Genomic DNA, 27959 nt, shown 5'->3' on the forward strand with positions numbered 1-27959 from the left:
CTTAAGTATATAACAATGCGCACAATGACGTCACAAGACGTGCGCATATTGCACAAGTTGTTATTTTTGCACCGTTCTAATTATTGACCTCGACTACAGAGTTGGGGAAGAGTTGTCCCATATTTTTGTTGGATCGAACTTAAGTTTTTGGAGACATTAAACTGACTGCCATGGAGGACCAAGCTGTCACTAACTTCAGGGAATATTTGAGAATTACAACCGTGCATCCCAACCCTGACTATGGTGAGAGATTTCGACAATTTAGTAGTTAGATAAGCTGATATATGTTAAACTTATATGTAACACGAACACTAATGTAACTAATACGTTGATATATTTTATAATTAAGATGACGTGTTCGCAACTACAAACATGTGTTATCTTTTGTGTCAAATAAAGTGTATTTTGGGCCAACGGCCTTTATTTACTTCATAAACTGAGTTGAGTTATAACTAGAATCCACACAGATTAGCATTTAAAGGGACCTTTAAACGTTTTGATAATTGACAACATTGAACATTTCACAGATTTGAATATGTTCATTGTTGTTATGTTTTTTTGCAAGGAAACAGCAATACTGAACATTTATCATGCTCTAAAATGTCCATTAAATGCATCTTTTGACAATTTAAAAAAATAAAAATTATTAAGCGTTACAAATGCGAAAAGATTACAAGTATAATTTGAATAGTTCTTTTATAATTGTTTTATTTTGTAACCTTAAGATGATTGCTGATAAAAAGTATAAAATACATAATGTTCCATGTCAGCATGGATGGCCAAGTAGTTTAAGTTCTAGTTTTACTCCAAAGGTCATTGGTTGGTTTCGAATCCTGGTGTGGATTCTGGATCAGGATGGGTATGTTGCAGGGCCTTTCAGGGTCAGAGCAAAGGTACTTTTTTTCCAGATTGTTCCAGTCTATTAATGTATTACGGAAAAGGAGTTTTTATATAATGAGGTTTTGCACTTGATTTGTATGAAACAAGTAGGGTTTTTGATAGAGTAATTTTCAACAATGTTATCTGCTTTAAAGTCTGAGAAAGTCTCAGGGATAACTCTAAGTTTAGATTGCCAGACAGGGGTAAGGAAGTCTTGGGCTAAGCATGGCCGGTACCAGCCCCTCAATCAACTTATAGAAGAAGATCAGTCTGTTGGTCTTTCTTCTCTCTAGGAGGGGTGGGATCTTCAAACGTTTCAGCATATTTGTCAGGCAGCCAGGTGTTTTGGTGGCAGTGCCTTCCCCAGAAATTTTTTCAGGCGCCCCGGGGCCGATCGGGGGTGGGATCGGGAGGGGTGTCCCCTCCCGACGTTGATTTTATTTTAATTTAACGTGTCAATTCACGTTCTGTGGTGCGTTATAACTTAAAGAAAAACAGCGTCAAAAGACGTCATTTGGTGCGCTATGACTCTAAAAAAAAAAACCCAGTAATTTAAAAAAATATTTTTTTTTATATTGTTTAATTGTTTTAAAACTTTTCCGCACAGATAGTAAAATCCCGACTCGAACGATTCCCCAATACATCCGTTTCAACCCGACTCTATTACTGTATACTTACTATTTTTCAAGTTTCTATTTATTACCCGATAATCCCGTTTTTCCGTTTTTATCAATCTCTTTCTGGTAAATATTTACGATAAAAGCTTTCAGTTATTTCATTAACACAAACCTTGCCATTTTTTAAGTGACTATTTATAGATTTGATGAAATATTGCCTCTGAATATGCGTCAATCCCCTGACCTGTTGTGTGCTTGTTAAAACGCTCAATACACCCCATTTGTATGCAATAGACGCGACGTTTTACATGCTGCATAATTTTCGCGCTCTTTTTAATTGACAAAAAGATTCGACACAAAATAAATTTGCACTGCTAATTTGAACCAAAAATATTTAACGGTGCGGTTACATTTACATTCGGAAGTGTGTTTCGGATTAAAAACGCGTTAACATCGACTTACGGGAATGGGTTTCGGATTACAAATTTAATTATTCCCATTTGAGATTTCAACAAATATTAACCGTTGCGTTATAAATTCAACGATAATTTGTTTAAACACTTTACGAGTCGAATAAATGTTTTGACGGAATTATGCATGAAATTCACGTTGTCCACGAGGATCACGGCCGGTTGCCATCATCAGTCTTCTAACTATCGATTATCAGACCAGGGACCTATACAAACAATAGGTCCCTGATCAGACGAAACATTTACAAGTGTGCGTAATTAATTCAACAAAAATTTGTTAAAGCGCATTACGTGTCGAATAAATGTCAGAAAAACGAGGTTAATCAGTTCTATAAATGGACATGTTGAAATATACATGTACTGGAATTAAATAAATTGTTATCACATAATTGTAACCGGGAGTCATTTGCACAACTTACTCGCTATAATAATTAATTGTTTACCACTTGCAATTAATTTCTCGTATTAATTATGAGTCATAGGTAAATCCTATATATAATGTGTGTGTGTATATATATATATATATATATGTATATATATATATATATATATATATATATATATATATATATATATATATATATATATATATATATATATATATATATATATATATATATATATAATATGTAATCTCTCATGCTGTTTTAAATTTGTCAACTGGAGCTCATAACCTTTGTATCTGGGTGACTAGTTGATTTTATAGTGTGTATATATATATATATATATATATATATATATATATATATATATATATATATATATATATATATATATATATATATATATATAAATGTTATCTCTCATGCTGTTTAGAAACTACATGTGTTTTAATTTGTCAACTGGAGCTCATAACCTATCTGGTTGTTAAGTTGATTTTATTTTATGCTATGCTTATGTTTTTTTTTTGTTTTTTTTTGTTTTTTTTTTTTTAGTTAATTTTTATTATTTTTTATTTCTCTATGTATAAAGTATTAAATACCTATGTTTTAGATAGAGAGCTGTCTCTTATAACTCTGTACTGAGTGGCAATACACTTGTAATCTATGAATAACTTGTATGTGTATATAGCTGTCAAATATGTGTATTGAAGAGACGTTAATAAACTATTAAACTATTAAACTTTAGGTAACACTTGTTTACAGTAAAAAGGTGTGATGATGATGCCCTAAACCGTCTTTAATGTTCTGTACTGTACTAATTACCGGTTTATATTACTCAAATGGTACAACTTCTTACTAATCAAGCTGCGATGAACTCTTACTTCATGCCCGACGTCAATCAAAAATAATGGTCGATAGTTAACCCAGCCCTCATAAGCATTCGCGTAACCGATTGGACGATGAACTTCACAGTTTGACGACTGGAAAGTTGCCAGATACATCCTTGTCAGCATTTAAATGACCGTGTAATGTGGCTAGAATAATCGATATGCGCGTCATGCTATTCTCTTATCAGTGGATTATCCATTACCCCATGTGGTGTTTATGGCGATTACTTGTGAAAGTAGGTACCGAGTGCTCTTTTAAAACAGGGAATATTGATACACTGATAGGGAAACCTTGATTTTTTTGGACAATCTCCACTTTCTTTTACTGAAGAATACACTGATCGGAAAATTTCAAGCGCCCCGGGGACTCTGATTTCGAAATTCAAGCGCCCCAGCAAGGGGCGCTTAAATGGCCTGGGGAAGACCCTGGACCGTGGTATAGTCTCCAGTTATGAATCTCCGATTGTTTTTGGATCTTTTCAACTTTGTCTTCGTCTTTTTGAAGGTGTGGATCCCAGACAATTAACTTTATTCTAGAGTAGACCTTACTAAGGCGAAGTATGCTGATTTAGGACAGGATTCCCGGCAGTGTTTTAGGTTGCGTCTAAGGAAGCCAAGTGTGGAATTTGCTTTTTTGGTGATCTTGTTTATATGTGAGCTCCAATTTAGGTCTTCTGATATAGTTACTCCGAGGTATGGGTTTTCTGGGACTTGTTTAAGGATGTGTTTATCAAGCTGAGGTTTTGAGGTTTTGTGGTTGATGGTAAGGATATAGCATTTTTTGGCATTGAAATCTCTTGCCACATGTGTTGGCCCAGATTTCTAGTTTATTCAAATCCTGCTGTAAGATTTCATGGTCCTGGCAATTTCTGATGGTGCGGTACAGTAAACAGTCATCTGCAAATAGGTGGACTGGGTCGGGTAGATTGTTGATTTGGCAGAGGAATAGCAGAGGACCAAGGACTGTACCCTGTGGTACGCCGGAGTCGACTGTTGCTTGATTTGATTTCTCTCCTTCCACAACAACTTTTATGCTTCTGTCTGTAAAGTGTAAGGAAGTCCTCGAGCCAGTGGTTGATGTTACCATTGATGCCATTCTTCTCCAGTTTATGTAGGAGCTTTTTATGTGGGACAGTAACGAAGGCCTTGCTGAAGTCCAGGATAGCAATGTCTATCTGCACGCCAGAGTCATAGTTGGTAAGAAGTTCGTGGACAGTGGTCAGTAATTGTGTTTCACAGGAGTACCGGTAACCAGTACGAAAGCCATGGTTAAGTTTAGTTTGGATGCTGTTTTTTTCCAGGTGGTTTACGATGTGCTTGCATATAATATGTTCAAGGAGCATGCATGTTACACATGTAAAGGGGACGGGTCTATAATTTTCGGTTAGGTGGACGTCGCCTTTCTTAATAACAGGTGAAACAAAAGCATCTTTCCAATGCCGGGGAAGTTTTCCTAAGTTTATGGATATTTGGAAGATTGTTGAAAATGCAGGTGCTAACTGGCTGCCACATGTCTTCAATACTAAGTTTGGAATCATGTCTGGTCCTTGAGCTTTAGCAGGTTTGATGTTACAAAGGAGTTACTTTTTTTCTTTCTTAAATTCTGTTTTTGTAAACGGACCCGATCCCAAACCAAAATTGTCTTAAGACTTATGATTTCTAGATTATTGATGTCCCAACTTGTCTAGCTGATGTGTATCATACCAACAAGCACTGTTGTGGTTGAGCGAGGATTCAACACCATGAACCTGCTGTGCTCCCCATTACGCAGCACATTCACACAAACCAAACTTTCTCATCTGATGCTTACCTGCATTGAATGTCTAGACCTGAATGACAAAACATTGGAGGAGCTGAATGATGCTTTCAAAAACAGAAAGCAGAGAAAAATTATGCTGTAACTTGTGTGACTAACCAGTGTTTGATTTGGTCAAAAATATCTGCTATAAGTTTTTGACTGTACAGTTCTTATTCTCAGATTGTCACTGTAACTGAAAAACAAAATTGCAATACTTAAATAAACATTGAACATGCCCAATATTGCATGTGTTTAAATAAAGAAGACAAAATAACAAATAAAAACACATTTATTTGTTAAACCACTGACTTATTTCAGCATGATAAATCCACAATGTTTTCCCAAAATGAGCCATTTCATCGAAGCAAAAATTCCTAAAATGGACAAATTTATCGATAAAAAATTCCCAGTTTGGTCAGACTCCTTTTCCCAAAATAGGCAGAAAACCTGCTGGACTGATAAAGATATGGAGATAGACTAGCCCATGTTTGAGCATATGAGCTAACCGAGTGGATGGTTCTTAGTCTAACCCATGCACACTTCACAGTGTGTTGCCCAGTTGGTGTCGATAGTAGAGCACAGTTCTAGGGTTATGTTGGGGGCTGTTGCTTGCACTTGTACTCCTTATTCCATGGACCTGGGGAAAATGGTGCTGAAGTTCAATATTCATTACAAACCATGCAGCACTGCAACTGTGCCGGAGAATATTGAATTGAGTCTTATCTCTTTTATAGATGGTGCACTTGCTTTCTTGGAGGAGATAGCAAAAGAGATTGAACTACCTTACAAAATAATAGAGGTACATCATTTTTTTTAAACCATGTCTATTAAAATTACTATATTTCAGAAATCATACTAAAATATAAGATTAAAAAAAGAGTGTAATGAAATTAAATGCATGTACCGGTATATTATTTTCCTGAATGAAAATGGCTTTAAATGTGTATAGATACATTTGAACAAAGAAGTTTTTAATGCCTCACACGATAGAAATGTTATTTAGCTATAAAGCAACATTTTACACCATAATCTAAGGCAATTTTTTTGTCCATCAAAGCAGTATCAACAAACCTTAAAATAAATCAACAATGTTGTATGTTTCCAGGTTTTTCCAGAGCGTAAGGTCCTTATAATGACATGGGAAGGACAGGAACCAACCTTGCCTTCAGTGCTTCTTAACTCCCACACAGATGTGGTACCAGTCTTTCCAGTAGGTCCTTGAATTTTGACAAAGAAATTGCAAAACATTATGCTGCAAGAAAAAAAAGAACCATAAATGTTTACCAAGATTAAACAAATACATAAACTTAAGTTATTACGAAAATAAAAAAATACTTAATATCAAAGAAATGACATTGGATAAGTTATATTTTTATTTTTAAGGTATAGTTGTCTATAAAAGAAAGCTGCGGTCATGTATTTCTTGCTACAATACCCCCACCACAGGCTAGGTTGCTCCCATAATATGGCTTTTTTCAGGCATATGGAAATTAAGTTTAAAAGCACATTTTTTTTTTACTGTGATGTTAATAAAAGACCTTATGTTGTGGTAAAATAGAATAAATAATAGAACAATAAAATATTGTGGAAGAAGATTATAGTAATATGAATTAAGTTAATCTGTTAAACGGAAGACTTTGAATTGAATTAGCACTTATTTTGTCATAACTTTAAATGGACATTTTGGTAATGGTATGATTTCATATTGCTATATTTACAAACAGTGTTTGAAGTTTAAAGAAGCACCTTTGCAGAAACATATTTCAGCCAGATTACCAAAACATTTCCCTTAAGACTCTGTTCTACGATTATACTAATTATTAATTACTAATCAGTTCACTGTCACATAGGCATACAATTACTCTGATCAGCATTCCTATCTGACCAAAACTCATCAACAGGTGTTAATTTTCATGATTATGTTGTCAAGCTTGCTTGCTCGCTGATTTTTTTAAACATTTTGTTAAAGAGTACTCTTTTGAATGGGAAACATACATGTAATTGCGTTTTAAATTCATTTCAAACAAAAAAATACACTTCAATTTGATACTCTGGACAAGAAGATCATTCTTAAATTAACATTACTGGACTGGTGAGATCTTGTCTTTGATACCTTTAATGTGTTTGCAAGTACTGTTGTATAAGAGCTAGCTTTTCAGGGCCCTCACTACTTTGGGGGAAGGGGCCGCAGCCCTTAGGAGGGGGAATATTCGCGGCGTTTCCCTTTTTGGGGGATTTTTTACTTCCTCTCTCATTATTTCATTTGTACATGTTTGCACTATATTATTGCATTTTTCATAATTTAGTATGTTTGAAAAGATTAAATTGAAATAGAATTGAGATATAATAATCATGAGACACTTCTTTCTATAAAAAAAAAAAAAAAAAAAACTTTTTTTTTTTTTTTTTTTTAGGGGGAATTTTTCCCCCCAAAAGGGGAAAAAGTATACTTTTCAGGTGGGGGACTGCCGCCGAAATTCGGCGGCAGATTTGATAGATTGAGGGCCCTGCTTTTACAGCAATGGGGTACAATGTCTTTACCTTTAAAGTTTCAGTTTTTAAGTGCAATCCCCATAGCTGTTTTGGCTGAGCCTGACTGGAGCCAACTGTAAAGAACCCGTCAGGGGTTGTAAATCTGTTCCACATCCCATATTTAGCATTTCAAAGGATATTTGTGAAAGTTTTTCAAAAAAGGTGAACATGTGTATGTTGTAGGAAGAGGTATATAGAGCACTTATGCTGCCTCGCTATAGGGGTTAGCTTTCAAATCAACGAGGTAGAGCATCTACCTTGGACCTTGGAGGTTCTGATATCAATCCCAATTGTCCTCAAAATAAAATGTATGAAATTGATAAAATATTACATTTTATATATTGAGGGTTGAGTGTGACACTGGAGTATCTGGTATAGACATGTAAAGCTCAAAGATCAGTGTTGTGCTGAGTCGACACTTGATCTTTTCAGGAAGGGTGGAAGGTGGACCCATTTAGCGCCGAAAAGATGCCCAATGGAGACATCTATGCCAGGGGGACCCAGGTAGTTCTGTTTTTTATATACCTGAAATATGTTGCTATTTTACTTTGTCTTTGTATGTTTGATGTACTTAAATCTTTTTACCAACTACCGGTAACTGGTTTTATAGTACTGTGCTTAGTTTCACAAGGGAAAAACTAATGGAAGTTGAACGGTTGGATCAATCTTTTTCAGGACATGAAAAGTGTTGGAATTCAGTGAGTATGTTCAGTTTTGAGTAAATATTCTGTCAAAAATGTTTTAACTGCATTTTGTAGTTATTATTCCTAGACATTGGTCAAGAAAAAAAGAAAGAATTGAAACGTTAAGCGAGTGTAAAGTATGTTTGTTTTTGGATACATGTTTTGTAAAATATGTTTTAAATTAATACATGTTCTATTTTAAATTATTGTTATAGTCAAATTTTATATTATACATGTACTTTGTAATCTCTGTATGAAAGTACTTTAAGGTACATCAATACTTGTTTTAAAATATATAAAAGTTTTAATACTACTGTAACTGCTGCACAATGCACAGATATCTAGAGGCTGTCAGAAGGTTGAAGTCTCAAGGGACAACATTTAAAAGAACAATACATCTAACATTTGTTCCAGGTATTGATTTTTTGAGTTTTTGTAGTGATCTGTATGTATTGTATATTGACATGAGATGATTTGTTGCTATAAAGACTGGCAATACTTCAGATTTCAATATTCGTTGTCAGGAAGAAATTAGTAGTCTTGATTTTGTCTTAAGAAGTTATGCAAACTGTTTTTAAAAAAAGGAAAAGCAAGGTAAACAAAGAACATACTTAACAAAATTTAAAGCTAATAATCATATTTAAGTTAGCTTATCTAAGACATTAAATTTGTGTATATTGCACTATATTTAGTAGAGATTACATTGTCTTCAACCAAGCATTAAGTAGATGATTGCTGAACTTACAGGTGATCTTAAAAGCACTTGGTAAAATATTAATTTTTGTAATCATACAAAAGTTGTATATAAAACACAGTTGAAAATCCTGGTTATTAGATTGGAGAATGGAGGCATGTTGAGCGAGTTGGTTGAAGGTCAAAGTAACTGTTTCTAAAGGAAGAAAAATGGTTTCTGCTCAATAACTTGAGTTTGGATGGAGGTATTTCATGGAAAGCTTTTGTGTAAGTAACTGAAATGCAGACATAGGATTTCAAAATTTATTAATTTAAATTAACTGGCTGTTTGTTGAAAATCTGGTTTTACAGAATTGACATATTTCATAAAGATTTTATGAATATAATTAATATATTTTTGTAACTTGAAAAATATGTGTCAGAAGTGGACAAATGTAGTGTTTTAATTAATGATAATCAAAAGAGTAAGCATTTGAAATGACCCTTAAATCTGTATCCATGCAGATAATAATTCACTTTTGTCCAAATACAGCAGGATTCAACTATTTTGTTATCACAGTAAAATACACATTAACAGGTCCCCGTTAACACTCGGGAACAAATGGAGCTCAATATTTGTAACCCACTTTATTTATCAAATTATTGTCTGTCAGTTACCATGTTGAGGCTGCATGTAGGATGTAAATTGTGTGTGTTGCTAGTTCAAAGGTCAAGTTTACACTTGGACGTTAAGTATAAAATACAGCAAAAATTGTTCAGACGTTGACTTCATCATTAATCATTTATCAAACAATAAAAAGCAACACAGCAGATAGGACTAGTGAGACATGTCACATGCAACACTTATGACCCTCAATCAAAGATCAAGTTCAAACTTACGGGGACAAATTACAAATAAAGCCATTATACAGTTTATTCCGACCGATTATGCCCCTCTTCGAGAAAGAAAGGGTATATTGTTTTGCTGGATGTCAGTCTGTCTGTCGGTAGACCAGTCTGTCTGTCTGTAGACCAGTTCGTTTCCAATCCATAACTCGTCAACAAATTGACCGATTGGTTTGATACTTTACATGTGCATTTGCGTTGGGCAGTAGATGACCTCTATCGATATTGGGGTCACTAGGTCAAAGGTCAAGGTCAGTATCACACTAAGTGTGAAAATTGTTTCCGATCAATAACTTGTCAACCAATTGACCGATTGGCTTAATACATGACATGTTTATAGGCCTTGGACAGTAGATAACCCCTATCAAAATTGGGGTCACTAGGTCAAAGGTCAAGGTCACTACATGTATCACACTAAGTGTGAAAATCGTTTCTGATCAATTACTCGTCAACTTATTGACTGATTGGCTTGATACTTCACATGTGAATTGGCCGTGGACAATATATGACCCCTATTGATATTGGGGTCACTAGGTCAAAGGTCAAGGTCACTATCACACTAAGTGTGAAAATCGTTTCTGGTCAATAACTTGTCAACAAATTGACCAATTGGCTTGATAATTCACATGTGCAATGGCCTTGGACAGTAGATGACCCCTATTGAAATTCAGGTTGCTAGGTCAAAGGTCAAGGTCACTATCACACTAAGTGTAAAAATTGTTTCTGATCAATAACTTGTTTACAAATTAACCGATTGGCTAGTTACTTCCCATGTGCATTGGCCTTGGACAATAGATGACCCCTATTGAAATTGGGTTCACTAGGTCAAAGGCCAAGGTCACTATCACACTAAGTGTTTTTTCCAATCAATAACTCTTAAACGAATTGACTGGTTGGCTTGATACTTCACATGTGCTTAGGCCTTGGACAGTAGATGACTCCTATTGAAAGTGGGGTCACTAGGTCAAAGCTCACTGTCACAATAAGTGTGAAAATTGTTTCTGATCAATAACACATCAACAAATTGAATGATTGGCTTGATAATTCACATGTGCATTGGCCTTGAACAGTAGATGATCCCTATTGAAATTGGGGTCACTAGTTCAAAGCCCTGTTAGGGGGGCATATGTCTCCGACTGCGGAACTTTTGTTTATCTTGCAATATTATATTAAGTATAAGCACTTGCCAAAAAATGCCATATAAAACTGATATTTTTACACTTAGCAATTTCAGTATGAGTCTTTGACTGTCAGGTTTTTATGCCCCCGGTAGGGTGGCATATAGCATTTGAACTGTCCATCTGCCCGTCCATCCGTCTGTCAGTCCGTCCGAAAACTTTAACAATGGCTAAAACTTTTGCAATATTGAAGATAGCAACTTGATATTTGGCATGCATGTGTATCTCATGGAGATGCACATTTTGAGTGGTGAAAGGTCAAGGTCATCCATCAAGGTCAAAAGTCACAAAATACAATCCAAGGGTAGTAATAAGCTTTAAAAGGGAGATAATTTCTAAACTTGCCAAATGATATATTGAAATTTTATTTCAAAGCGGCGCAATAGGGGGCATTGTGTTTCTGACAAACACATTTCTTGTTTATGTTATTTTGATAAGATTTTTTCAAATCAGGTGATCAGGGCCTTTTTGTACCTTGGTAAAAAAATAAAATAACAATGTTTTGTTTATTTGTATTCTCAGATGAGGAGATTGGAGGTGTGAAGGGAATGAAGATGTTCTTGGACCATGAAGAGTTCAAGAAATTGAACATCGGCTTTGCCCTGGATGAAGGTATTTGTTGGAAATATATAATTGCCAAGTATTCTCAGTATGATGGTAAGCTATAAAGTTTTTCTGTAACCCTATCCATATTCCTTTAATGTATTTAATTTTCTTGCAGAATTGTTAGAGCAAGGTGGTGAGGTTGTCCCATAGGCATTAGAATTTTGGTTGATGTTGATTTGAATACTATGTCAGAAATCACTGTTGACTCACTTTAGACCTTGTAGCTTTTTATGTAACTAAACATACACGGGCCACATTTTATGTATTATGTAGCAGCACCAAGTTTCGTTCTTGAAATCGTATTTAAATTTTGAGTTGTACAGATGTTTTAGTTGTTTAAGATGTTTTCAGTTAGTTTTGTTTGTTACTGGTCATTTTGTTTTCAGGACTGGCAAATCCCAAGGATACTTTTACTGTGTTTTATGGGGAAAGAGCAGCTTGGCGTAAGTGTTCATACTCAATATCCATTCACTTGAACATATTAAGTCATTTTATGGAAACAGCAATAATGGGCCTTATAAAATTGCCATCTCATCTCTTTTGATTGAGTGATTAGAGTTTGTGTAGAAAAATACATTGAATTCGATTTTGTATTCCAATAAGAATGCTGATCTTTAAAAACAAAACAAAAACGTAAAACAAAACTAAATGATGTGACTCATAACTGATAAAGCATTATCATTTAAAGGTGTGTGGATACAGTGCACTGGGAACCCTGGACATGGCTCAAGATTTATAGAGAACACTGCAGCTGAAAAACTGGTGAACTTTTTCAGCTGAACTTTGCAATCAGTTTCGAAGGGCATTGCATAATTTAATGCTATAAAAAATGACCTGTACAAAGATGTTTAATTAGGCCCCTGTGGTAAAAGAAGCCACCGCCAGTGCTCTTATGTTTTCTGTTGAATTAGAAGGCAAGTGGACATTTAAAATCTAACCTAAAACTGCAGGAGCATTTGTAAGAGGCGTCTAACTTGTATAGGGGTTTTCTAGTTAAAATAACCTGTGTTCTCTGTGGTAAAAAGTGGATTTACCATCGGGTAATATGGTTTCATATGGGAAGTTGGTTGGAAAATATCTGAATCACAAGGCTCAGACATTTCACATTTGTATCATAAAAGAGTGGAATAGTAGTGTTCTACAAAGAAAGCTCTGATAATGTCCCTTTGGTAAAAAGAAGCAACCCCCATAGGGTTTCATTTTGTCTATACACATATTTGTGCAGTGATCTTGAAATTTATAATTAAGAAGTCGCACAGGTTGAATATTACTAATGCTATATTAATAGCAGTTTTTTACAATTTTAAAATAAGGTCCGTGGTGTCAAAACTTGACATGCTTAGACACATGGTTAATAGAAACTTTCATAGCAAAATAACTTATGGTTCTCCTCATAAACTGATTTGTTTTATGATGAAACTACCAACATTATGTATAAATTCAAAGTATAAAATGTAAACCACTATGTATTTTGTTCAACAAACCTTTACTCTTGTCTGATAAGCTAATGTCAAAACTGAAGTTTATTCTAGCAACCACTTAGAAAGGTTATCGTTAATACATAGGTTAAGAAAGGTTATCATTAATATAATGGTAGACAGTATCTTCATTACAAATTATAATTCTGGCTGACCAAGTTTAGAAAGCAGCCGATATTTGAGCAAAATGCACCAACAAGTCTAACTGATTTTTTATTTCTGCATGAACAGGGTTACATTATTTTGAGTTACCACCTCATAATCTTGCAACTGTGAATTGCTTATGTCACTATGTTTTCAAACTCTATCAATTAATAATTATAATTAATAACATTGTGATCTATGTTTTCGGATAGATTACAATTTTCTATCACTTATTAGCTGTTTACATTCATATGTTCTATTTATTAACAATTGAATCTTCTGAAGTAATTCTGCAAGCATTGTTTGCTTTTTTTGCCAAGTTTTATGTATATTGGCCTCAATATACAGTATAATGTGTTACAAATCAACGCAACCTTCATTGAAGATAATCATACTAACTACTGTGACTGTTAAGATGCTATGTATTAAGACAGATTTTAAGAAATTATTTGAAGTGCCTGAAAATATGGTACACAGAAGATCAGAAATATTGACTGTACATCCTTTCAGAGACGTGTGATCAACAGCTTCCTGGATTTCAGAGGCATGGAAGAAAAGAAGTAGGTTTTCACAATAACTGTAAATAAGATGATAGTGTTAGTGTCATCCAAGCACCCATTAACATTAAATATTAAAGACTGCTTATATACTAAAAGGATGCATAACTGTTTAACAAACAGCTTATATATGTTATTAGCATGCCAGTGTATTTATAATAAATACATGTATATAGTGGGATCTATTTTGTAAGGTTAAAATGTTTGCATTAACATATTTTTTAATGTTTTAAATTTAAAAAAATACCATCTTTAAACACAATATTTGTTATTCCTTTTTGGGTATTAAAAGTAAAATACTAGTTATTAAAAGGGAGTCAAAATTAATTGAAAATCTGTACTTGTGAGCTGTATAGTCATCTTTTGATAAAACGACAGTCGGATTGAAATTAAAATTGTCTTAATAAATGTTTGCCATTTTTTCAGTATTTTCCTCATGTTAACAAAAAACATTTTTCAGATTGAAAGATACTGGCTGTTTGAGGTTGGGTGATGTAACTACATTGAATTTGACAATGTTAGAGGTATGTAATTATGCCCCCGTCCTTGAAAGAAATGGAAGTATAATGCATTGCATCTTTGTGTTGCTGGTAATGTTTGTCTGTACGTGTGACTCTCATGTTCGCAGGGGCTGGCAACATGAAAAATGTGTCCACACAATATCTAGAGAAGACTTATTCATACCATACTTAACATGTGGTTACTTGAGGAGAGAGGAAGATTGCTATTGATTTTGAAGTCAAAGGGTCAAAGTTCAAGGTCACAAGGTGGTTAACATAAACAAAATGTCAGCATCATACCTAGCGACTTGTTTTCCCTACTTCTTCAAAATTGGTATGGTGAAAACGCATTTGGGAAAGAAAGACGCCCATTTAATATTTCTGTCATCAGGTGAAGGTCACAAGTGAGGTCACATGTGCTTGTAACAAGAAATTTCTTTCCTCACAATATGTAGAGAAAGCTTTTACCTATAATCATCTAAATTGTTATATTGGTTACTTAAGAGGAAAGGAAGACATTTGGAGTTTAACAGGTCAAGGTCTCAATGCCTTTTAATATAAAATTTGTTTCAGCCGGATATCTATACAACTTTTTGACAGAGGTACAAACAAATTGGTATGCTGGTCACTCAGTTGGACAGGAAGTAGCCTATCATTTTTTAGGTCAAAGGTCAAACTCATACTGGCTTGTCACTTTTTCTGTGAAGATATTTAGTTTCCGCATGTTATCTTAAACACTCTGAATACTGGTTGCATTTGTCGACAACTTGACAGCGTATTGCAATTAACTCAATAACACTGTTCTGTATTTAAACAGTGATATGCTCCTTTTCACTTACATAAACAGAAAAATGCTGTATTCCATTTAGGCCAAGCTACCAGTATTTTAATGCTTTGTTTGAAAATTGCATGCCTTCAAAACAAGTGAATATTTTTGTTTGAAATTTGGAATGTAACAATTTCACAAAAAACTGAATGCCCTTCTGTCAATTGATGTTACTTGGATTGCTCTTTTTAGCTCACCTGATTGCTCAGGTGAACTTTTGTGACCGGTCTTTGTCCGTCGCCCGTCCGTCCGTCCGTCCGTTAACATTTGTTCGTAAACACTCTAGAGGCCACATTTATTGTCCGATCTTCATAAAACTTGGTCAGAAGCTTCGTCCCAACGAAATCTCTGTCGAGTTCGAAACTGGGTCTTGCCGGATCAAAAACTAGGTCACTAGGTCAAAGAAAAGAAAAAACGTGTAAACACTGTAGAAGTCACATTTCATGCCCAATCTTCATGTACCTTTGTCAAAATGTTTTTCTTAATGATATGTTGGTTGAGTTCAAAAGTGGTTCGGGTCCATTGAAAAACATGGCCGCCAGTGGGCGGGGCAGTTTTCCTTATTTGGCTATAGAGAAACCTTCTAAACACTCTGGAAGTCACAATTTTTGCCCAATCATCATGAAAGTTGGTCAAAACATTGGTTTTATTGATTTCTCGGACGTGTTCGAAAATGGTCCAGATCGGTGAAAAACTTGGCCGCCAGTGGGCGGGGCATTTTTCTCTATACATGTATGTATATAGTGAAAACATGTCAACACTCTAAAAGTCACATTTTTGGCCCTATTTTCATGAAATTTTGTCAGAACTTTTGTATCCTAGATACGTGAGTTAAGTTTGAAAATGGTTCCGGTCTGTTGAAAAACATGGTTGCCAGGGGGACAGGGCAGTTTTCCTTATATTTATATAGTATAAAGGCTTGCAAACAATCATGATTTAAGGTCATGTAACATGCGAGACAACTCTTCTAAATATTGCATTTAAGTTGACAGTAGTTACTCCCCTTTGATTATTAATGTTTTCATAATAATACAGTGTAGTTGTGTTTCATTTATGTGTAAATTGTTATTCGAGGTTGGATGTTTTCATGCCCCCTTTCGAAGAAAAGGCGGCATATAGTGATCGGACTGTCCGTCCATTTGTCCGTCTGTCTGTCTTTCCGTCACACTTTGCATTTAGGTTTCCAAAAATGCTCATAACTTCTATGGCCCTTGAGATATAACCTTCATATTTGGTATGCATGTGTTTATGGACAAGGCCTTTCCATACGCACAAATTTTTTTAGCCCTGTGACCTTGACCTTGAACTTAGGGTCCGCGTTTAGGTTTCGAAATCTGCGTTTCGGTTTCGAAAAATGCTCATAACTTCTATGTCCCTTGAGATATAACCTTCATATTTGGTATGCATGTTTATATGGACAAGGCCTTTCCATACGCACACATTTTTTTACCCCTGTGACCTTGACGTTGAACTTAAGGTCCGCGTTTAGGTTTCGAAATCTGTGTTTAGGTTTCGAAAAATGCTCATAACTTCTATGTCCCTTGAGATATAACCTTCATATTTGGTATGCATGTGTATATTCACAAGGCCTTTCCATACGCACACAATTTTTTACCCCTGTGACCTTGACCTTGAACTTAGGGTCCGCGTTTAGGTTTCGAAATCTGCATTTAGGTTTCGAAAAATGCTCATAACTTCTATGTCCCTTAAGATATAACCTTCATATTTGGTATGCATGTATATATGGACAAGGCCTTTCCATACGCACACAATTGTTTACCCCTGTGACCTTTACCTTGAAGTTAGGGTCTGCGTTTGGGTTTTGAAATCTGCATTTAGGTTTCGAAAAATGCTCATAACTTCTATGTCCCTTGAGATATATCCTTTATATTTGGTATGCATGTTTATATGGACAAGGCCTTTCCATACGCACACAAATTTTGACCCCTGTGACCTTGACCTTGAAGTTAGGGTCCGCGTTTAGGTTTCTAAATCTGCGTTTAGGTTTCGAAAAATGCTATAGCTTCTATCAAAGCGTTTATAGGGGGCATATGTCATCCTATGGTGACAGCTCTTGTTTTTAGCTCACCTGATTGCTCAGGTGAGCTTTTGTGACTGGTCTTTGTCCGTCGTTCGTCCGTCCGTCCACATTTGTTCGTAAACACTATAGAGGCCACATTTATTGTCCGATCTTCATGAAACTTGTTGAGAAGATTTGTCCTTTTGATATCTCAATCGAGTTTGAAACTGGGTTATGCTGGGTCAAAAACTAGGTCAAAAAAAAAGAAAAAGCTTGTAAACACTGTAGAAGTCACATTAAATGCCCAATCTTCATGTAACTTTGTCTATATGTCTGTCTTAATGATATGTTGGTTGAGTTCAAAAGTGGTTCCGGTCCATTGAAAAACATGGCCGCCAGTGGGCGGGGCAGTTTTCCTTATATGGCTATTGAGAAACCTTGTAAACACTCTAGAAGTCACAATTTTTGCCCAATCATCATGAAAGTTAATCAAAACATTGGTTTTATTGATATGTCGGACGAGTTCGAAAATGGTTCAGATCGGTGAAAAAACATGGCCGCCAGTGGGCGGGGCATTTTTCTCTATATGTATATAGTGAAAACATGTGAACACTCTAGAAGTCACATTTTTTGCCCAATTTTCATGAAATTTGGTCAGAACATTTGTTTCCTTGATACGAGAGTTGAGTTGGAAAATGGTTCCGGTCAGTTGAATAACATGGCTGCCGGGGGGGGGGGGGGGAGGCGGCAGTTTTCTTATATTTATATAGTAAAAAAAAGCTTGTGAACACTCTAGAAGTCACATTTTTTGCCCAATCATCATGAAACTTGGTGAATAGATTTGTTTTATATATATCTCAGATGAATTTGCAAATGGTCCTGATGGGTCAATAAACATGGCTGCCAGGGGGGTGGGGCAGTTTTCCTAATGTGACTATATAGAGAGAAACCTTGTGATCGAACACTATAGAAGTCACATTTTTTGCCTAATCATTGTGAAACTTAGTCAATACATTGGTTTTATTGATTTCTTGGACAAGTTGGAAAATAGCTCAGATCTGTGAAACACACATTTTAGCTCACCTGATTGCTCAGGTGAGGTTTTAGGATTGGTCTTTGTCCGCTGTCCGTCCGTCACCATTTGGTTTGTAAACACTCTAGCATTCACATTTCTCAAGCATTCTTTATCAAAGTTGCTGAAAGATCTCAGTCAAGTTTGATGATGAGCAAAATCACATAATTAATGCCATAATTATTGCCCTTAGATTGTCCAAATTTTCATTATATTATACAAAGTCCTTGTAAGCAAAGTTTGATGTTTGGTAAGGGGGGTCAACTCAAAATATAGGTCACCATTTCAAATCTTACAAAAACAAAAACACTCCCTACGCCAGAGTTTTGGTTCAATAATGATGAAACTTTACCAGGATGTTTGTCTGGTCAATATCTAGGTCAAGTTTGGCATTAGGTAAAGATTGAATGAACCGCCTCTTTTCTGGTGAGCGAACAAGGGCCATCTTGGCCCTCTTGTATTTATTCTTTTACTCATTAATACTAAACAATCTACCAGTTTTTATATGTATATTTTACTTTTTATTTTATTGTCCCCTACCGGTTTTACCAGAGGGGACTGATGGTTTGCGCTCTTTCCGTCACACGTTTCTGGATCGTGCAATAACTTAAAATGTTCTTCATATTTTGTCATGAAACTTGAAATATGGTCAGATGGCAATGTGAAGATTATGCACGTCTTTTCCTTTTGTTCCTACGTCAAGAATTCTGGTTGCTATGTCAACAAATAGTCTAGAAATACTTCTAAAAATGGTGGTTTTCTGGATCCTGCCATAACTTAAAAAGTTCTTTATATTTTTTCATGAAATTTCAAACATGGATAGATGGTAATGTTGACATTATGCACATCATTTCATTTTGTTCCTACGTCGAAAATTCTGGTTGCTATGGCAACAATAGAATTTCTGACAATGGTGGAGCCCGTAGGGGACATATATTGCTTGGCAAGAGTCTTGTTCCGAGTGCAATTGTTCCCCCTTAACACATATAGGGTCAGTAGTAGGCCATTGTGTCATTATTTCTCTTTGTTTTAGGGAGGAATCCAGTTCAATGTTGTGCCAAGCAAACTTTTTGCAGGTATGAAGAGTTGTCAGTATAATGCCTAATTTAGCTTACTGGAGCAAAATGTCATCATTGTGAGCTATTGTGATAAGTTAATGTCTGACATCGTGCAGTGTGCTGTGTTTGTCATCAACTTTTAGCTTTTATGGCTATATCTTGATGGAACTCATGAAACCTTCTCAGAACATTTATCCCAAAGATATCTCAGACGAGTTTGAAAATGGGTGATGTTGGGTTAAAAACTGGGTCATTAGGTGAAAAATAAGAAAAGGCTTGTGAACATTCTTGAGGCTTTATTTCCAAATCTTCCTGAACACTTGTCACTATTGTATCTCAACTGAGTACGAAACTGGGTATCTCAACTGAGTACGAAACTGGGTCATGTATGGATACAATCTAGGCAACTAGGTCAGATTAAAGAAGAAACATGTAAACCTTTTAGAGGTCACATTTATTTCCCAAACTTCGCTGAGTTCTAAAATGGTTAACATGGGGTCATAAACTATAGCTCATTAGGTCAAATAAATCACAACATAAGCTGCTAAGAAAATTTCCCTTCATTGGGGTCGCAGGTGAGTGCATTCGAGCCTTCTTGTTCTTTCATTGGACTTCGTTTGTAAACAAATCAGATCTATATAATAATACCTCAATTAAATCAAAGAGAGACTTATTACCCGGTAATCTTCCAAAAGGATTCAGCATTACTGCATTAGCGTTATACAGTAAAGACCAAGTAAATGCTAAGTACTTAGTGTAATGCACTGACAGAAGCTTAGTTTCCGGATTGTTAAATAAACGAAAGATTGGTTTGCGTTTGTGTGTTAATTACGATGGATATTAATGAGTCGCGATTTGAGAAAACTGGGCTTAATGCATGTGCGTAAAGTGTCATCCCAGATTAGCCCCTGCAGTCCCCAGGCGGACTGCACAGGCTAATCTGGGACAACACTTTACGCACATGCAATATGCCCAGTTTTCTCAGAGCACAGTTCTAATCATTGGATGTATTTCAGGTCTACAGTAATTTGGTCTTTTCGTGGCTTGATATTAAAGATAATAATTGTCAAACAAATAATAATGATTTGACAGTACTTAATGAAAATAATATTTGTTTCAGATCTTTTGAAAAGTTCCATTTCTTTAAATCAAAACCAGCACAAAAAGTTGTATAAAAATATAAGAATATGTCGACAGTTTACAATCAGCACATGTTTGTTTCAGGATTTGATATTCGTATCGCTCCGACGGTAGATCTTGCAGTCTTTGAAGACACTATCAAGTCTTGGTGTGAGGAGGCTGGAGAAGGTGTAACATATGAGTTCCATCAGGTGAGCACTTAGATACGATAATAATGTTATGTTAGCTGTAGCCGAATAGCGCAATCTTTAATTGACAACTTAAATCTATAGTTTTCAAAAAAAGTTTCTGATTTTGTTTAAATAAAGCACATTTCCATATATTCTGATGTGACTATTTATAAAAAAACATGCATTTTGGCTAATTAATGAGATTTAAAAGCGTCAACCGAGTAATTGGCTGTTAATTCTCAGGGGCATGTAAGCATATGTTTAGGAAAGAGTAAGCATTCAAAGTATTTATTTTTCCTCTCTCAAATTTGTACAGCAAACTTAAAGCTGCTGCCTTTTCACAGAAAGGTGCTTGTAAACAAGATGTATTACTTTCTCAGATTTTTTTTTAATTTAACATAAAAAATCTGTTAGTTGGTGGTTTGTTAAATGATACAAAGCAAATTATTAATTGTCTGCCATTTTCCAGAAAGGGATGTGCCAGACTCTAACTAGGACAGATGATGACGACATCTGGTGGAAAGCCTTCAGTTCTGCCTGTAGTGGAATGTAAGTAGTTGGAGGGGTAGGCTGCAGCAATATGTCAAAACCATTATTGCTATATAATGACGGGGAGGGTAGGGACAAAAATCTTTTTCTGATATATTTCAACATAACCTTATCTTAATAGGTAATATGGTCTGTGACTTTGACAGGGATTTCAGATGTGTCATGATTGTTTGTATCCACAGTGACATGTAAGTAGGTTTCGCAAATCTAGCCCATTCCGGAGTAAGTATACAGGAGCCAAGGCAATTGTTTTAATGATATTTTATTTCAATCTTGATCTGAATAAGGAATAATGGAAATAAAATAAATGGGTATATAATCATCTATTAGCAGGGATCATATTTTCCAGCAACATCAATCGGTCTGGTTTTAAATGGGGAAAAGGTGTCCGAAAATTTTTATCCGAAATTATGACAAATTACGTTAAAATATATACCATTGATTTTGCCATTCATGAAGATGGTATAATAATGTACAAGTTAAATTGCCTTAAGCATTTTTTTAAACGGAACATACGAGTTTTCTCAATTGGTTTTATCATTAGCTATTTCATTGTTGTTTCGGTAACTGTTTTATCTGACTTCATCGTTGTCAATATTATTAATCTGTGTAAGTCTATAGGAGGTTTTGGGGATTCTGATAATGACGTCACGTTTGCGCATGCTCAAATTTTGGCCGTCAAAACTGCGGCCATTCTGCTATTGTTTGCATGTGATGAACCGCATCGTGATAAGGTTACAATCATATTCGCGACCCTTTTGAAGAACAAAAAATACTCAGAACTTGAAATTCTTTCAGATTAAATTGAATCCAATGAACGAACACAAATAAGGACGAAAACAAACAACAAATTGATTGAATTTATGTCATCAACATATAGAAACTGATTTGAACCTATTTGTCTGTAAAAACTTACCTTGTTACAGATTAACTAAATCCTCTTGATAAATGTAAATGCTTTTATTTTATTGTTCACACCAGTTTTGTGAAATTGTAAGTATTAAGTCTTCCGACGACCTTCACTCTGATACAATGTAATAGGCCGCGATCGAGAAGTTGACGGCCAATCTATCAGCATTTTTAACCCAGTGTTTAATTGCCCCTTTGTTTATTACAAACCGATTATCTCGATATGATCGGATACTGTCCAGACAATTACTAAGAAAACAGTGTGTAATAAACCCAGGGACATATACTTGTATGACTCTGTATGGGGTCTCTGCACAAACCACATGTGTCTGGTCATTAAACACAATTTATGATACCTCCATGTCATCTCTCGACATATTAAGTCAAAAACTTAACAGTTGCTTTAATAAAATATTTGAACATATTTAAAAAAATAGACATTTGTCCGAAATGGATTAACAGCTAGGAACTATTAAGTATATATATATATTAGCCAGTTTAAACATAAGAATAAAGTGTTTAATAACTATACATTTAAAATATTTTACAAATTTACTACTACACAATTAACGTATTTAACGGGTACCTGCAAGTGTAAACTCTGCTATAATGTGTAAAGATCGTGTTTTACTGCAGTATTCGAAACATCATCATGAAAACAAGCAATCGCGTTTGGTCATTATATACGGATATAAAATACTTGCGTAAAATAAATTAAATGTGTAGATTTATGGTATCATAAAATGCTAGATTTGTATCGCTCATTATCACTAGAGAAGAGTTTTCAATATACATCAAAGACCTATAGATTACATATAGGTCTTTGTATACATGTACATGCAAAGACAGTTCAATTTGCAAAATTTGCAGGTGTTTTTTTCAATTGGAATGCTTAAATTATTAATATTTTCATTCAATGTAAACGAAACGAAAATTCATTAAATGTAAAGAAAATTAAAACTACATTTCAAGATTGAAAAATCAAATGTATTGAGCTATTTAAGGGCTTTGTTTTATAACTGAATCAATACACCCCTTACACTAAATTTCAATCTCTAATGAAAAATAACACTATCGCATCCACACCACTTATACTAATATTCAAATTATTATATGTTTTATAATTTATGAAATATCATTTATTTAAGTCTTACTTAATAAAGAATACGGGTATTTATAGTTTTGTTTTGCGAAATTGTAAGTATAAAGTCTTCCGACGACCTTCACTCTGATACAATGTAATAGGCCGCGATCGAGAAGTTGACGGCCAATCTATTTTTAGTAACGGAAAACCCCTCTTGTGACAGACTATTAGAATGTTTTGCTGGCGTAAAATATATATATATATATATATATATATATATATAAACTAAATCTCTGGTCCAGCTATTAAATTTAAATGTACCAAAAGTTTGCCTTTATGCTTTAGTGGCAATTTACCATTGATTTAACCATGTACTTACTGGTATGCATTGACCCTGTCTGTTCCACAGGGGGATGACTTTAGAAAAGGAAATTTTCCCTGCTGCCACCGACAGTAGATCTCTGAGAGAGGTATGTGTAACTGACGTAGAGAAATTAGATATGTAGGTATTTGTAACTGATGTAGTGAAATAGAGTTGCATTTATTTGTAACTGCTCTACCAAACATAGAAAGTAGAGAGAGGAATGTAACTTATGCACGAAAAAAGGGAGGTATGTATACATTGTATACTGAGGTATGGACTACAGATAGGTTTGTGCAACTGATGTAGAGTGAATAAAACCTACGTATAACTTATAACTACTATTATACAGAAGATAAGAAAAAATGTAGGTATTTGTACATGTGACTGTTACAGGAACTTAAAGGGGCCTTTTCACAGATTTTGGCATGTATTGAAGTTTGTCAATAAATGCTTTATATTGATAAAATGTTAACATTGGGTTTAAAAATCTCGAGTAAAACAACAAGAATACAATTAAAGAATTTAAAAAAAGGTAGCCCTCAACAGGGCTCGAACCACTGACCCCTGGAGCCATGGAGCAAAAGTCTACCGTTCTATCCACTAGACCATCCGCTCTCATACCATGTCCGGTGTATGTTTTACTTTATATATGCAATCCTCGTAGTATCAAAAAATACAACGACAACAACAGAATTCTCCAAATTATTCATTCGTTTAGCGTTGCAAAGCTTTAAAATTTTCAGGTTTTTAAATCGTCAAAAGATGCACATATTGGATATTTTAGAGCATGGTAAATGTTCAGTATTACTATTTCCTCACAAATATCATAACTTCAAGGAAAATTTGCGAATCTGAAACACTTTTTTTCAATTTTGTCAATTTACCAAAGCGTGAAAAGGCCCCTTTAAGAGAGAGAGTTAATGTAGAGGCTATAGAGTGGTATATGAAATTGAGTTAATTTGAAGTTGGGAAAGTACAGATATTTGTGTTACTGTCTGATGTAAGTAAAAATAGAGACTAATGTGTAGCTCATTTATGGACAATCAAGAGGTGTATGGTAAGTTTGAAAGAGTACGGAAAATATTATAGCATGTACCCGGCCAATTTAGACTGTACCCGAGTTTTAATCCTGCCCAAAATCAGATTCGGTAAAACGCTCTATGGAATATGAAACAAAACTATCTTTGAACAAAACCTGTCTCATCATCTTTTTTTGATAAGGAGTTTCATTAATATAAAGGTCATTTTATACAATATTGACATAAATATGAACATAGTTAATTTGAAAAAATTAGCAGACAAAGATCAATTCAGAGTCAGAATTTCTGGGTACGTTTCATTTTCCGTACATGGGGTACATTTTATTATAATTAAGAGTACTGAGGGTAGCACCTGAGCCGACAATTTCCAATTGGGCCTAACTGATGTACACATAAAGAGAGGGTTATGTTAAAAAGGTTTTGGAAACATAGATTGGTTTCTATACTTGATGTTGGTATGTGTACCTGATGTTTGGAAAATAGAAAATAGATAGTTACATGTATGTTTAGAATGGGTATGGAAAGTAGATAAGTTTTTGTAACTGTTGTTGGGATGTGAGATTATTATGTAATTGATATAGGGAAAATAGAAGTGAGTGTAATTTAACTGTGGAAATATAGAATATGTGTGGTATATGTATGGAAAATAGATAGGTGTGTTTAAATGGTGTAGGGAAAAAACAGAGGTATGTATTGCTGATTAAGGGAAAGTAGAAAATAGAGATGCGTGTGAAACTGAAAGTAGGGATATTTGAAAGGTTTGTGTGACTGATGAACGGATAGTATAGAGATGTGTAACGTTTTTAGGGAATATATAGAGCTTGATGTAGAGACTAAAGAAAAGTATGTGGAACTGATGAATGGACATTAGAGAGGTATTGTTATGGGTGAATGGTTACTAGAGACTAAGAGTGGTATGTGTGAAGGATAAATTGAAAATAGAGGGGTGTGTATATCTTATGAATTGAAAATATAGTGGTACGTGTAACTGCTGAATGGAAAAAAGAGAAGTACATGTATGTATAACATGTTAAAGCTCAGACATCCTTATTAGATTATAAACAAACAGGCAGCACATTAACAATCCCTAAGGATATGAAGTTGAAACCAATATAACACACGGATTATGATCATGAATATTCCTTGTACACTTACAGGCTGGCTACCCTGCCATTGGTTTCTCTCCAATGAACAACACACCCATCTTGTTGCACGATCACAACGAGTTCCTTAATGAGGCTGTCTTTCTGAAAGGCATTGAGATCTATTGTGGAATTATTCCAGCGCTGGCAAATGCTTGAAAAATTATCAAGGGGCAAATACATTGACACGAAAATAAGCAAAGTGTCATTGAAACGAATTAAAATAATCAGACAGTTGTTTAGGGCTTCGTGTTGCTGGTGCTTACCATAATCAGGTCTTCATTGCATGATCACAGATTGTTTGTGTGATCATTAATAGATTGTATGATCATGAATTGATTGTATGATCATAGATTGACTGTATGACCTTATATTGTTTGTATGATCATAAATTGTTTGTATGAAGATAAATGTGATCATAAATTGTTTGTATGATGATAAATATTTGTATGATCATAGTTTTTTTTATGACTAAACATGGTTTGTATGGTCATTGATTGTTTCTATGATCATATATTGTTTGTATGATAATAGATTGGTTTCATGGTCATATATTGTTACTATTGCCATATATTGTTTGTATATTGTGTGAATGAGCGTAAATGTGTTGCATAGACATAGATTGTTTATATATGAACATAGATTATTAATAATTATGATCATATATTGTGTTCATAATCATGGATTGTTTGCATAGTTATTTATTATTTTCATCATGTTATATTGTTTGTATGATCACACTTTTTTGTATACTAAAATATTGTTTTAATGATCATGTATTTTTGTGTCAATATAGATTATTTGTATAAACAATGATTTTTTTTATGTATGGTCATGGATTGTTTGCATAATCTTAGCTTGTTTGTATGATCGCTTTTATATAAAATAAAAAAAAATTGTATGGTCATATATTTTGTGTGTGAGCATAGCTTGTTTGTGTGAATGAAGATTGTTGTGTATGATTATTTATTGTTTTAAATCATACGATTTATAAAGACTCAAATAATGAAAATCTTTAAATCCCTGACACTTGGATACACAGATGCTTAATTTGTATATATATATCATGCTGTGATCCTCTTGAAAGTATTTTAATTTATACGGCTGGGGTAAACACCTATGTATTTCTCTACGAAAAATTGTTCCATGAGTTCCATACTCCAAAATATACATGCTCGGACTAATATTGCAAAATATCTTTGATAAGCTCTGAAACATTACCAAGGTGAGCAGTCTTGGACCAACCAGGCGCTCTTGTTATTATCTTAAAATACCCGGTACATACAAAAACTATGAGCCATTCGTTTTTATCTACGTATTAAAACATGCACACTTTGTTAGGAGAATTTCGCTCATTTCTAGATAGGAATTTGCGACCAGTGGTCTAAGATTGTGGTGACCATTTAACTCTCGGTTTTGATGATTTTTATGCACTTACGTGGGCCGATATATCCGCTTTATCTTCTATGTTTTCATCAGGTCCTTTGTAATATGAAGTGCGAACTTATCTTCAGTCGATAAGTCAACGCGATTTACTTTCCCGTACAGTGCGTAACTTGTAATAAATAACACCTTCTCACGAAGGCGAGGGGTTTTTGGGTGTCTATATTTGTACTTCGGCCTTTTCCTCAGACTATTGTCATCTTTTAAATGGCTAGTCTTTGTTTGCACAAAAGAATTTTCGGATATTTTCGACATCTAATAAGGCCGTATTTGATTCTGTACATCGTGTGTATACATGCCTGGTTTTGTATCTAACCATTAAATTGTTTCTTTAAACATGATCATAATGCTTTCTTTGACCGTCTACAAGTTGCGTATCACTATTTTAAATGCGTGAAAAATTAGCACTTGATAAAGTTCGTCATTTGAAGGTACATGCAATGAATGACTAACAAATCAGGATTCGGACGTTCACTAAAATCGTCGTGGGAAAATTGACCAATATAACTGAGAATAATTGCGGCTGAACGCTTCCGTTTTGACGTTAGACGGAGTAATTGTTTGAAAACTGGTACACTTAATTTGTAAGCCTGATTTTGATACTAGTATATTATAGTATGTTGCGATGCTGTTTTTGACGTGCAGTAGCAAAAGCTGTGCCCATTTATATTCTCTCTTTATACTTCCGTTCCACATCAATCACGAATCCAATTAATAGATTAAAAACATTTTTTGTAGTTGAGCCAGGAGTCGTCGCTAGTTCTTGAAGGTATTATCTGGTTTGGAAATTACGTAGTTAGTTCTTGCAATTCTTGTGTAGTCGGACATCTTGACAATATACAAAGATATTAA

General features: G+C 34.7%; 1 protein-coding gene across 1 annotated transcript; it reads left to right on the forward strand.

The window, feature by feature from the left end:
• Positions 1–78: 78 nt before the first annotated feature.
• On the forward strand, positions 79–27959 carry LOC127881175 (aminoacylase-1-like). The gene is made up of 16 exons (XM_052428874.1): positions 79–243; positions 5769–5833; positions 6140–6244; positions 7999–8070; positions 8242–8264; positions 8587–8663; positions 11528–11617; positions 11998–12054; positions 12300–12373; positions 13744–13793; positions 14251–14314; positions 19242–19284; positions 20491–20597; positions 21046–21125; positions 23528–23588; positions 25680–27959. The coding sequence occupies exons 1-16, from the start codon at positions 171–173 to the stop codon at positions 25821–25823; spliced, it is 1185 nt and encodes a 394-aa protein (XP_052284834.1). The 5' UTR covers positions 79–170; the 3' UTR covers positions 25824–27959.

The sequence above is a fragment of the Dreissena polymorpha genome, chromosome 5, assembly GCF_020536995.1.
Source record: "Dreissena polymorpha isolate Duluth1 chromosome 5, UMN_Dpol_1.0, whole genome shotgun sequence".
Lineage (NCBI taxonomy): Eukaryota > Metazoa > Mollusca > Bivalvia > Myida > Dreissenidae > Dreissena > Dreissena polymorpha.